Source organism: Myotis nattereri (assembly GCF_964212035.1).
Source record: "Myotis nattereri genome assembly, chromosome: 11".
Lineage (NCBI taxonomy): Eukaryota > Metazoa > Chordata > Mammalia > Chiroptera > Vespertilionidae > Myotis > Myotis nattereri.
In genome coordinates, this window is record NC_138086.1 from 22,500,530 (window position 1) to 22,513,364 (window position 12,835).

The 12,835-nt window shown below is 40.3% G+C and overlaps 1 protein-coding gene across 1 annotated transcript in view; it reads right to left on the reverse strand.

Moving 5' to 3' along the window:
- COPG2 (COPI coat complex subunit gamma 2) overlaps window positions 1-12,835 on the reverse strand; it is a 282,874-nt gene that overhangs the window by 226,454 nt on the left and 43,585 nt on the right. The window contains exons 4-6 of the mRNA XM_081102433.1: window positions 12,544-12,636; window positions 11,362-11,448; window positions 10,080-10,237 (exon numbers count right to left, since the gene is read on the reverse strand). Coding sequence (XP_080958559.1) covers window positions 10,080-10,237; window positions 11,362-11,448; window positions 12,544-12,636 — 338 coding nt within the window. The remainder of the gene's footprint in view (window positions 1-10,079; window positions 10,238-11,361; window positions 11,449-12,543; window positions 12,637-12,835) is intronic.

A 12,835-nucleotide genomic window follows, 5' to 3' on the forward strand; every position in this document is an offset into this window, starting at 1 on the left:
AACACCAGTCAGAAAGGATACATGCACCCCTATGTTCATAGCAGAACTCTTACCATTTGCAACGGCATGGATGGAACTGGAGAGTATTATGCTAAGTGAAATAAGCCAGTCAACGAAGGAAAAATATCACATGATCTCACTCATTTCTGGATAATAAAGACCATTATAAACTTATGAACAAAAATAGATACAGAGGCAGAGCTGCCTGGAACAGACTGTCAAACTACAGCAGGAAGGCTGGGGAGGGTGGAAGGGCAGGAGGGGGGTGGGTAAGAGATCAACCGAAGGACTTGTATGCATGCATATAAGCATAACCAATGGACATAAGACACTGGGGGGTAGGGGAGGCCAGGGGATTGTCAAGGGCGGGGGAAAAAAAAGGAGACATATGCAACACTCTTTGTAATACTTAAAGCAATAAAAAAAAATAATAAAAAAAATAAGTGGTGATGGGAAAACTGGAAAGCCACATCAAGACTGCTATATGACATCATACACAAAAGATAACTCAAAAATGACTAAAGACATTAATATAAGATCTCAGTCAATAAAATACATTGACAAAAACATGGGTATTCAACTTATGGACCTTGGTCTAAGAGGATTGAACTTGATCCCAGAGGCAAGGGAAATAAAAGCAAAAATAAGTGAATAGGACTATATCAAACTAAAAAGGTTCTGCACAGCAGAAGAAACAATAAAACAAAAAGGCGGATCCACTTCTCTTTTGGAAAATAAAGATCTTAGATCTTCATTCTTATCTCCCTGTTAGAATGCACATCTTTGAGAAATACCCCGCGAGAGTATTTACCTATACAGAATCATGAGCTGTGGATGGTTATCTAGTCTCTGGGCCACCCAGAGGCAGCTGTGACAGGTCATCCCACAGCTCTGTGTCCTTCAAAACCCTGGAGACGAGGGAAACCAACTTTTTGGTTGGATGGGGTGAGGACACTGTCTTTTCCTATTTATTGTTGTTTAGACATAACCATATTTGTGGAATGTTTCTCACCTTCCCACTGGCTGTCTCAATATTGTTTGTTTAAAATGTACATTGAGAATGGACTCATCTAAAAGGCTTACCTTGCTAACCTCTGTTCCCTACAAAGAGAAATGTCACAAGAATGTGTAAAAATAAAAATCTAAGAAGAACAATCAAAAAGGCAACCAACTGAATAGGACAAGATATTTAAAAACAATACCTCCTATAAGGGGTTTTATTCAAAATACATAAAGAACTAAAAAACAAAAACCCAACAATCTTATTTTTAAAATGGGCAGAGGACCTGAACAGACACTTTTCCCACAAAGATATACAAATGGCTAACATAACTGAAAAGATGCTCAACCTCACTAGCTACAGGGAAATTAAAACCACAATGAAATACTTCACACCTGTTAGAATGGCTTTAATCAATAAGGCAAGAAATAAAAAGTGTTGGAGAAGATGAGGCAAAAAAGGAACCCTCATACACTGCTATTGGGAATGTAAATTAGGTCATCCTCTATGTAAAACAGTATGGAGGTTCCTCAAAAAATTAAGAATAGAGATACCATATGACCCAGCATCCCCCTTCTGGGTATCTACCTGAAAATTTTGAAAACATTTATTCATAAAGATATATGCACCCATATGTTCATTGCAGAATTATGCACAGTAGCCAAGACATGGAAGCAACTTAAATGGGGTTGTTGTTTTTTTTAATGTGTTGAGAAGTGTTCCTTCCCCATTTTTCTTTTTCTTTTTTTTTAACATGTTTTTATTGATTTGAGAGAGGAAGGAAGAGGGAAAGAGAAAAATTGATCAGCTGCCTCGTGCACGCCCCACACTGGGGAACAAGCCACAACCCAGGGATGTGACCAGAACCAACATCTTGGTGCATGGGTTGACGCTCAACCACTGAGCCACACCAGCTGGGCCTAAGTGTTTTTTGATGGATGATAGAATAAAGATGTGGTACATATATGCAATGGAATACTACTCAGCCATAAGAAAGGATGAAATACTGTTATTTGGGACAACATAGATGAATCTTCAGAGTATCATGCCAAGCAAAGTAAGTCATATGGAAATAATATGGATTTTATATAATTTCATTTATGTGTGGATTACAAAACAGAAAGCTACAAATGAACAAAATAAAGCAAACTGACTCATAGGCAGTCAACAGAAGGTTACCAGAAAAAAAGAGGGGCTTGGGGAGAATGAAGAGGGTAAAGGGGGCCAAATATACGGTGATGGAGGGAGACTAGACTGTAGGTGGTGAGCATGCAATGCAATATACAGATGACATATTAGAGAATTGTACACTTTACACTTAAATGTTATTAACCAATGTCACCCCAACAAATTTCATTTTAAAAGATCAGTGCAAAGATTAGTGGACTAGAATGAAGAAATATAATTTTTAAAAATCAATAAAACCCAAAGTTAGTTCTTTGAAAAGATCAACAAAATTGACAAATGTTCAACTAGATCAGTGGTCGGCAAACCGCGGCTTGCAAGCCACATGCAGCTCTTTGGCCCCTTGAGTGTGGCTCTTCCACAAAATACCACGTGCGGGCACGCACGTACAGTGCGAAGTTGACTTAAAACTTTAAGTAAAGTTTATTAAGTTAATTTTAGGGAACGTTGTGGAGTGAAAGAAGATGTAGTGTCGAGGATTGAGAAAGGTATGTTGAGATGGTTTGGACATCTAGAAAGGATGAACGAAAGGAGAAAGACGAAACAAGTATACAAGACCAGTGTGGATTGGAGAGTTGGAAGGGGTCAACCTCAGCGAACGTACCTCAATCAGATTGAGGACGTTTTTAGCAAAGGCCAGCTTAGGAGTACCCTAATTAGATTAATAACAATGTACCTACCTATATAGTTTAAGTTTAAAAAATTTGGCTCTCAAAAGAAATTTCAATCGTTGTACTGTTGATATTTGGCTCTGTTGACTAATGAGGCTGCCGACCACTGAACTAGACCAACCAAGAAACAACACAAATTACTGACCATAAAGGAATTGAAATTATTATAAAGGCATATAATAAACTATATGCCAACAAATGAAATAACATAGATGAAATGGACAAGTTCCCAGAAATACCAAACTACCAAAACTGATTCACGAAGAAATACAAAATCTAAATAGACCTATGAGTTAGTTATTTAAAATCTTCCCTCAAAGAAAAGCATAGGTCCCAATGACTTCATTGGTTAATTCTATCAAATATGTAAAGAAATAATACCAATCCCTCACAAACTCTTTTAGAAAATAAGGTGGGCACACTGCTTCCTAACTAATGTTGCGATGCCAATATTACCCGAACAAAAACAAATTTTCATGTAAAAACTGCAAATCAATATCCCTCCTGACACAGACACAAAACTCCTAACAAAATATCAACAAACTGAATCTAGCAATATGTAAAAAGAATTATGTACCATAATTAAGTGGTATTTATCCCTGGAATGCAAAATTGGTTTAACAAAAAATCAATTCATGTTAGAGTGGAGGGAAAGGGAGAGGAAAAGAAGGAGAGGAAGAAATTAATTAAAGATATCCCGGTTGGAAAGGAAGAAAACTCTTTTTCACAAACAACATGATTCCGTACACAGAAAATCCCAAGAAACACACATACACAGAAGTAAATGACCATACAAAGGTTACAGGATACAAAACCAACATGCAAGACAACTGTATTTCTATTTATTGCCAACAATAAATCCAAAACAAAATTAATGCAATTCTATTTTTATAGCATCAGAACGAATAAAATACTTAGAAATAAATTTAATAAAAATAATTCAGGACTTTTACAGTGAAAACTACAAAACCCTGCTGTGAAGTCTAAATAAATGAAGAAACGGTCTCTGTTCATGAACTGAAACACTATGATCAAATGGACCTACACACAGAACATTCCATTCTTAAGTGCACACAGAACATTTTCCAGGATAAAAATCACATTAGGCCACACAAAACAAGTCTTAATACATTTAAGATTTAAATCATACCAAGTATCTTTTTCAACCACAATGGAATGAAACTAGAAATCAATTAACAGGAGGAAAACTAGAAAATTTACAAATATGTGGAAATTAAACAACAGCACATTGTTGAACCACCAATGGGTCAAAGAAGAAATCAAAAGGGAAATTAGAAAATACCATGAGACAAACAAAAACATGACATACCAAAAGTTATGGGCTGTGGTAAAGGCAATACAATACTAAAAGAGAAGTTTATAATAAAAAATAAATTTTTTGAAATGCCATCTATGATAACATACATACAAAACCAAAAAGAATTGCCAGAGAAATTCTGAGAATTAACAAGTGAGTTTAACCAGTGAGGGATAAGGATAATTTTATCCAAAACTGATCAGCTGGCTACCAAAAAAGAAGTTGGATTCCTATGAACCTCAAAACAACTGGACTCAACCAAATATGTAAGGCAAGCATGTCAAACTCGCAGGCCACATGCAGCCCACAACAAATATTTTTGCGGCCCAGCCAATACAATAGTATGTAAGAAACATTTTAATAAAAATTTCGTAACTTAATTTCTACAATATCCTGTTACACATAACTATAGGCCTGGTGCACGAAATTTGTGCACGGGTAGAGTCCCTAGGCCTGGCCGGCAATCAGGGCTGATCTGTGGGGTGATCAGCAGGGCGAATGGGGGGCCCTTGCTGGCACTCACCTTGGCTGGCCTGGCGCTGCCCACTCACTGGCCCCGCCCCCCACTGCCACTGCCAGTCGGGGCCTACAGGCTGGGGGCAGCTCCTGCGTGAGCGTCCGCCCCCTGGTGATCAGTGCGCATCATAGCGACCAGTTGTTCTCCTGTTCAGTTGATTTGCATATTAGGCTTTTATTATATAGGATTATTAATAACAAACTACAACATTCGCTAATGACTGATTACTATAATCGTGTTGCATTCATTTCCCTTACGTGCAGGCACACCATTTCTCTCCACTAATACTAGCAGCGAATATTTTAGCAGCTGATTGCCATGTCATTAGTCTTGTACTAAATTGTTTGGTGTGTGCAGCGGAAAATATTTCGCTTTTGGAGAACAAGAAAAGTAGGTTTATTTGCATTATGCTTATGAATTTGTGCAGTTATTCAGTGTCTGGTAAGTTAATGTTCAAGAAAAAATATTTTTACTAAAATGTTCTATTATTTTATGTTAACGATGACTCATTTATTTCAGCCCTTTGTATTCAGCATGTCTCCATCGAAATAAACTTATGTTTCTATGAAAATTGAAGGTTTTGTTTGTGTGTGTTTTTGCGGCCCACAGAAACTTAAAACTTGGTTATTTGGCCTGTGTTACCTTTGAGTTTGACATGCTTGGTATAAGGCAATCAATTCTAGTCAACCACAACGCTTGGACTCAGCTCCTTCCCATCATGCCAGCAGAGGGACTGGTACTCCCCACCCATGGAAGCTCACATGGAGAGTCCTGCTGCTGGCATGCTATGTAATACAGCCAAAAGGTTTGGATCCCAGGTCCAATAAGCAAAATCTTGAAAGGTATGTTATTCTCTAAACAGTACCTCTCCATTTCACTGGCACAGCAATTCAGGAGAATATCTTGTAAGAAGAGCTGGGTCATCTATGACTTCTTAGTGCCCCTGTAGTATGCTTGCAGTGTGTGCTTACTGACATGCTTGAGGGCACTGGGGTTCTCACTGTGCCAGATCATCCAGGATTTCCCTTTGCAGCCTGCGACACTGCCCCGAGCAAGACTGTTATCCTGTCCTTAAAAGCCTTGAAACCTGGCACTGACTTGGTCTCCTATGGATGAAACTCCTTTCAGGCATCCGTTTCCAGAACAGAGAGGTTTCATCCATATTGAATATTTGCTCTGGAAAGTCACTTTCCTCCACAACCAGCTTATCTAGAATTTTCCAAAATTCTTTAGCTGCCTTCACATCAGCACTTGCAGACTCACCACTCACTTTCACATTATGGAATGAACAACCATTCTTAATCATTTAAACCAGCAGTCGCCAGCCAGTGGACTGTGGACCACTGGTGGACCGTGAGGTCTGAAAGGTTAGCAACCACTGGTTTAAACCACCCAGAGCTAGTGGTAAATTCAACGCGATAGTCATGTCCAGCCTTTTCTTTCAACATCACGGATTTTTTTTGCTTTGGCCATGATTATCATGATGCTGAGAGGAGTACACTTCTATGTCTAGCTTTTAATCCAGGTCATTAGAAGTTTCTCCACATCTGACATTTTTTGTTATTCCCATTGCCTTCAATAAAGCAATCATTTAACAGCGTCTGTCACTGTTCTTGTTTTTTGTTTTTTTGTTAATCCTTACCCAAGAATACACTTCCATTGATTTTTACAGAGAGTGGAAGGGAGAGGGAAAGACAGAGAGATAAACATCAATGTGAGACACATCAATTGGTTGCCTTCCACACGTGCCCTGACTGAAGCCAGGGACTGAGCCTGCAACTGAGGTATGTGCCCTCGACCTGAAATGAACCCACGACCCTTCAGTCTGCATGCCGACACTCTATCCACTGAGCCAAACCAGCCAAGACACTGTTCCTGTTCTTCTTATAGTGGAACTAGAGGCCCGATGTACAAAATTCATGCATGGGTAAGGACCCTAGACCTGGCTGGCAATGAAGGCTGATCTGTGGGGCGACTGGTGGGGCAATTGTGGGGCCCCCACTGGCACCGGCCTTAGCCGGCCTGGAGCTGGCCACTCGCCGGCCTCTCCCCCACCGCAGGTCGCCTCCCTCTTTGGGGAAACTGGCAGGGCAATTGGGGGGCCCCCATTGGCAACCGCCTTGGCTGGCCTCAGGCCTGCAGGCTGGGGGCAGCTCCTGCATTGAGTGTCTGCCTCCTGGTGGTCAGTGTGCATCATAGCAACCACTGGTCATTCCGCCGTTTGGTTGATTTGCATATTAGGCTTTTATTATATAGGACTAGAGGCCTGGTGCACGAAATTCATGCACGGGTGGGGTACCTAGACCTGGCAGGCAATCCGGACCAGGCTGATTGGGGCCCAAAGGCCCCGGCGGGGTCAGGAGAGGAGGTTACTACTGCTGGGCCGGGCGCAGAAGGAACAGACGCCAGACTCCGACACTGCCCTCAGCACCCCACCACCCTGTGGTTCCCAGCCTCTCCCCTCCTCCTTCCCTTGGTGCCACAGCGCCACCGGGGGCCTGCTGGCCAGGGGAGGGATGGGAGGAGGGACCGGGGGAGGTTTCGATCCCCACTTTGGAACGTGCAGGAGGCAGGCAATCAATGATTCTCTGTCATCATTGATGTTCCTATCTCTATTTCCCTCTCTGAAATCAACCAAATATATATTTTTAAAATGCAAGGTTTTTAGAGGAAGAAAGGTAAGGCAAGGGAGCTATTGCCAGGGGGGCATTTGAGATCTTGCTCACATTTCTAATAGGACAACATCAGGTGGTCTTCAGGAAGTGACAGGTGAGGAGTGGCAGTGGGTGGAGCAGGGCACTGGGGGCTGAGGAATGGGCTGTAATGACTGGGAATGTCTGTGACAGTCACACCAAGTGTGTGGTGGAGCCATTGCTGGGATCATTCATCCCCAAGAGGTTTTGATTCTGGATAGGAGAAACACGGAGATCAGCCAGCCTTTCTTAACCTAGAAGGTGAGGCGAGTGGCAGAAGTGGGCTGCCCTGCTTCCCTACAAATATAAACACACAGTGTAACTGCACATGGCTGTCAGTCAGAGGCCAAATCAATGCCCAGGTAGCCCTGCTGGCCATGACCTGCCACTCTCTGGCTGTGCTGTGGCACTACTGGCCCGGGAGGCTGAAGCCACGCCTCCAAACACATGTAGTATACAAAGGGGCAGGCAGGAAGCCAGAAGCTGGAAGTCAGAGCCGAGGCAGCCCAGCAGCGCTGAGTTCACCGTGGAGCTGGGCAGGGAGCAGCTGTTGGTGCGACCGGCTTCAGAGTCAGAGGGGCTGCTCTTCCTGCATGTCACAGGTGAGTCCTTGCGAGCCCGCGACACACCAGCTAGGCTAGGTGGGGTCTGGGGAAGCCTTTCCCTCCTGGAGCCGTTCTTCCCAGGGTGGCGGCATTGGGCCGTTTTTTTGTTTGTTTTTTCAGTTTATTTTTTTATTGGAAAGCAAGCTCCGGGCTTGCAGTTCCTGGGATCCCTGGGCGATAGCATGCACCTCCAGGCCTCGTTGCACCTCCCTCCCCTCCTCCTGCATTGAGCGCCTGACCCCTGGTGGTCAATGAGCATCACAGCAACTGGTCGACTGGTCATTCCATCTTAATGGTTGCTGGGCTTTTATTATATAGAAGGGACATGCCTGACGGATGAGCAATAACCATCACTGACTTCCCACCTTCACATCTTCAATCACTTTCAATGTCATCTCTAGGTCAACCACTCAACATAACCTCTTACTGGCAACAATAGTAGTGGATTCTGTATGCTTAGCGGCCATGATGAACAAAATAACATCAAATTAAATCAAGCACAAGAGAAAATAATACAATCAAGAGACACATAAAAATGAGCTGCTGCTGCATAACATAACATACTGTTTTACTGCAAACTTACTTCTTTATAAGTAGAAAAAGTGCCTCCAAAACTAACAATAAAAAGTATAGTAAATACATGAACCAGTAACATAGCTGTTTAATATCATTGTCAAATAATAGGCGCTGTACATAATTGTATGTGCTATACTTTTACATGACTGGCAATGTAGTAGGTTTGTTTACATCAGCATCACCACAAGCATGCAAGTAATGTGTGGTGCTATCACATTATGACAGCTACGACATCACTAGGCAATAGGAAATTTTCAGCTTTATTATAATCCATCGTATCTGGTCCATCATTGACCAAAACAGCATTGTGTGGTACATGACTACAGACACTGTGAACGACACGAGGTAAAGACTCCAGAATGCATGATGTTTCTCTACCAGGCAGTCAACCTGGCTCAAACTCCAAACTTTATTTCCTCCAGAGTGAGCTGCAACTGAATTCTCCACTGAGTTCTTTCAGCTCAGAGCTCCTACTGTTCCCCAGGTTTCCTACAGTCTTCCCCTGTTATGTGCACAGTTCATGGGCCAACCAACGATTTTTGTAGATTAAAGTTGATTTTGAGGCTCACCCATTTGTGGTTCCTTCCTTTCCAGGTTTTCCACCCTAAGTTTTCATCACTCTTCTAATCTCAAACTGTGTTCTGACCCCTCTGTCCAGTAAATACTATATCTTCCTGTGATCCCACCTGGGAATTGGGAACTGCCCTAGGAGACTACCCAGAAATACCCAAATCTCACCCAGTATAGCTTCGGCTGTCCAGGCATCAACTTCCCTCCAGTTTTTGCCTCCTTTTCGTGAATCACTAGTACTTCCAAATAGTTGTGGGGTTTCTTGTTTTTTCGTGTGTTTGTTGTTTTTGTTTTTGTTTTTTTTGGGGGAGTAATAGTTTTATGCTGATTATATAATCATTATTTGCAAGAGGGCTAATATGACCAAGCTACTCCACCACTGTAGGAAGCTCAACTGAATATTTTTGGATATTCTATCTTATCTTCTCTGTTAACATTTACCTTATATCTTTCAGGTGTTTTTAGTGGGTACTCAAGAGATCACAGTACTTATCCTTATATTACCACAGACTACCATCAAATAATACTGCTTCATGAAAAATATAAGAACCTTACATATGTAATTCTATTTTTCTCCCTCTTGCCCTTTAAATAATTTAAATAAATAATGAAATACAATACTTCAATAGTCTCTTTTATAAAAATAAAAAGGATAAAAAAGATTCTTAATGTTACTTCCAGTTCCCACACTTAAGGATTTTTTGTTTCGGGTCAATGTGTTATTATACTATTAATAATCATAATCTATTAAATACATATACCAGAGCATATATTAAATTTTTTTAGAAGTTGTTTTACTTGGAATTCCATGATTTTTTTTTAATCCAGAAAATATAAAATCTGTAAAGTCAGCAATGCCCAAAAAATATTCATTAAGGAAATAAATTCTGAGGCATATTTACCAGCAAAGGAAAAATTACTTAAGTTTAGATGAAGACACTTACCCCTCTTCATTTTCTTTTAGTAAGCGACTGGCAATTCGGATCAGCATGCAGTAAGCAAATTGTGATTTGAGACCGGATTTTGTAAACTTATTTAACATCTTAGAAACAGCAAGGCGATCATTCTTTTTAAGGTGATACAGGACTCCCAATGCATGGTACTAAAGAATAAGAAAAAGAATGTAACATACATAAAACTGAGTAGGAAGAAGACAAAATTACATGAAAGTAGAATCGTACATGAAACTGAGTAGGAAGAAGACAAAATTACATGAAAGTAGAATCGTATGGAACTAGATTTTTAATCAAAAGATTCTCAGGTCAAAAGTATACAGATAGTATAGCTTTTTCACTTTGAATCAAACACAGGAAAGACTGAAAGGATAGGAGTTTCAAATTTATCCCCAGAAAGTGTAAATTTAGATTGGAGAAGTCTTAAGAAGGTAACATACAATCTGAGGGTACATCTGGCAGGTCAGCCTTGCCCCACTCATCCTTAGTACAAAGGTGTCAGGTCCATGTCTTTACCAGTGTGGCAGGCCTTCGAGTGGCTTTAAATGACCTGTGACCATGTCAGAAGTTAAGGGATCACATCTCCTGAAGAAGGCTTTAGGGGTGCACGAATTACGGCACTTTGTGTAAAGGCACAATAATGGAATTAGGAGAGTGAGAATATTTCCCATGAGAAAAATAACTACTGTGTTTCCTCATAACTGAGTATGCTAATAATATGAGAAGTTATAAACACAGAAAGGGGATAAATAAGTACCCTCTCAAACACAAATGGGGTACTTTACATAAAATTGCCAGTTAAGGATTTAACCTTGTTCCTTTTAATTAGGAACAGCCTAATGAATATCAAAAGGAGATATTTCCAACAAAATGGTACTAAAGTTTCACAATGTAAAAATTACTCTTTACTGTTGTTATAATGTTTACTATAATCAAGGCCTGAAAAGCCTGGAATTGAACATCCTTCTTCACAATTTACTTTTCAAATAAAGGATTGAAATGCACTGTGAAGGACCTTTGGAATGAGCCTTTCAAACTGCTACTAAATATAAGAAGCTTTCTCTAACCTTCTTACAGCTCCAATTGAACTCTAGCAGGGCCTATGGTAGTAATCATAATTAGTGGGATACCTACTTGAGAATATGCACTACAGGCTGCTTAATATTAGCCTTTAGCTAATACTCATTTTTTGGAATCAATAAATTGCCCTTGCAATGTAGGGTTAAAGAAAGCTGATCTTGAGACAGAAGCTAAAATAATTCAATATCCATACCTGGACCATAATATTGTCACTTGTAGCAGCTTCTTGGGCTTCATTGACCCAGCGCTTAACTACATCATAGCTTATCTTCATCAGGTGCTAAGGGCAGAAAAAAATGAGAATAGATAAGGCATGGTCACTGGAAGTTTAGAAGCATGAGTTCCTTTTCCAAAAGACATTTAAAAAAAAGAAAAGAAACAACTTTGTAGCTTCATAAGTCTATTTCAAATCTCTACTCCTGAGGCAAGTAATGAAACCAAAAGTACTTTCTCCAAGATTCCCTAGAAAGGTGAGTAACATATGCCTGTGGGCCCAGAGAGATGTGTAAAAGGAAGTAAGGAGAGGGGAGGGACAGGAAGGGATGGATAGTGCTTTAATAATGTTAACATTATAAGTTCTACTTCTAGGAAACTCACCTAGAAGAAAAAATCAGAGAGCCACTATATTCTCTTGGTCAATTATATGCCAGAACCAGGTAACTCCTGTGATTCAGATGATTAAATCCATTTACACATTAGTAATCAATGTTAATTAAATGCAGTGCGATAGATTGTAAGTAATAAATTTTGTTTTGATAAAAAAGAAAAAGAACAGGCTACTTCCTGGGAGAAAATTTTTGAAGTGGGACAGGAGACTTTGGATTGAAGGACACTGTGAAGGAAAGTAGAGAATCAAGAGGCAAGAGGTAAAAGTGCAGGTCATAACAGAAGATTTAAAAAAAAAAGAGATTGAGAGCCTTGACTGGGTAGCTCAGTGGATTAGAGCATCATCTTCTAGGCCAAGGTTGCAGGTTCAAATTAATATCTCTCTCTCTCTCTCTCTCTCTCTCTCTCTCTCTCTCTCTCTCTCTCCCCCCCCCCCCCCACTTAAAATAAGTATTTAAAAAAAAAAAATAAGAGAGATCAACCCTCAGTTTCTTCCCTGTCTTTCCCTGACCCATACTTCCCATCTTTATTATGTGTAAAACATAACTTTCTGATTACCAAAACCTTATAAGCCCATGACAATTTCACGTTTTGAACTGCCCATTTTAATAGCTCAATGCTCCCCTGGCAGACAAAACATTCTTGGATAAAGTAATAGAGATATACACATATTTTTTTAATGTTTCACTTGTGAGAGAATCACTTCGCTTTTGCAACTAGAAACTGGACCATGCGCAAGAACTAGGCAGCCACTGTCTTGCTCACTTACTAAGGAAGACACCAATGCTGAGCTGGATACACTGGGGACTCTATCCACAATGGCCTGCTTCATGTATCTTTCAATGGCCTGCAGCAATGTTCCCTAATAAAATTCAGAGAGAAAAGTTGTTGAAGCAAAACATTTTCACACTATATTACCACTTCAAAATAATTTACGAAAACCAGTCATATATTAGTTTCTGTGTAAATACTTAGACTGCATTAAAAAGGATTAGCATATAATAGAGCAATCATAGCCCATCCAGCAGAACCCAGACATCCCAGTGGGAGCTTCAAGAAGG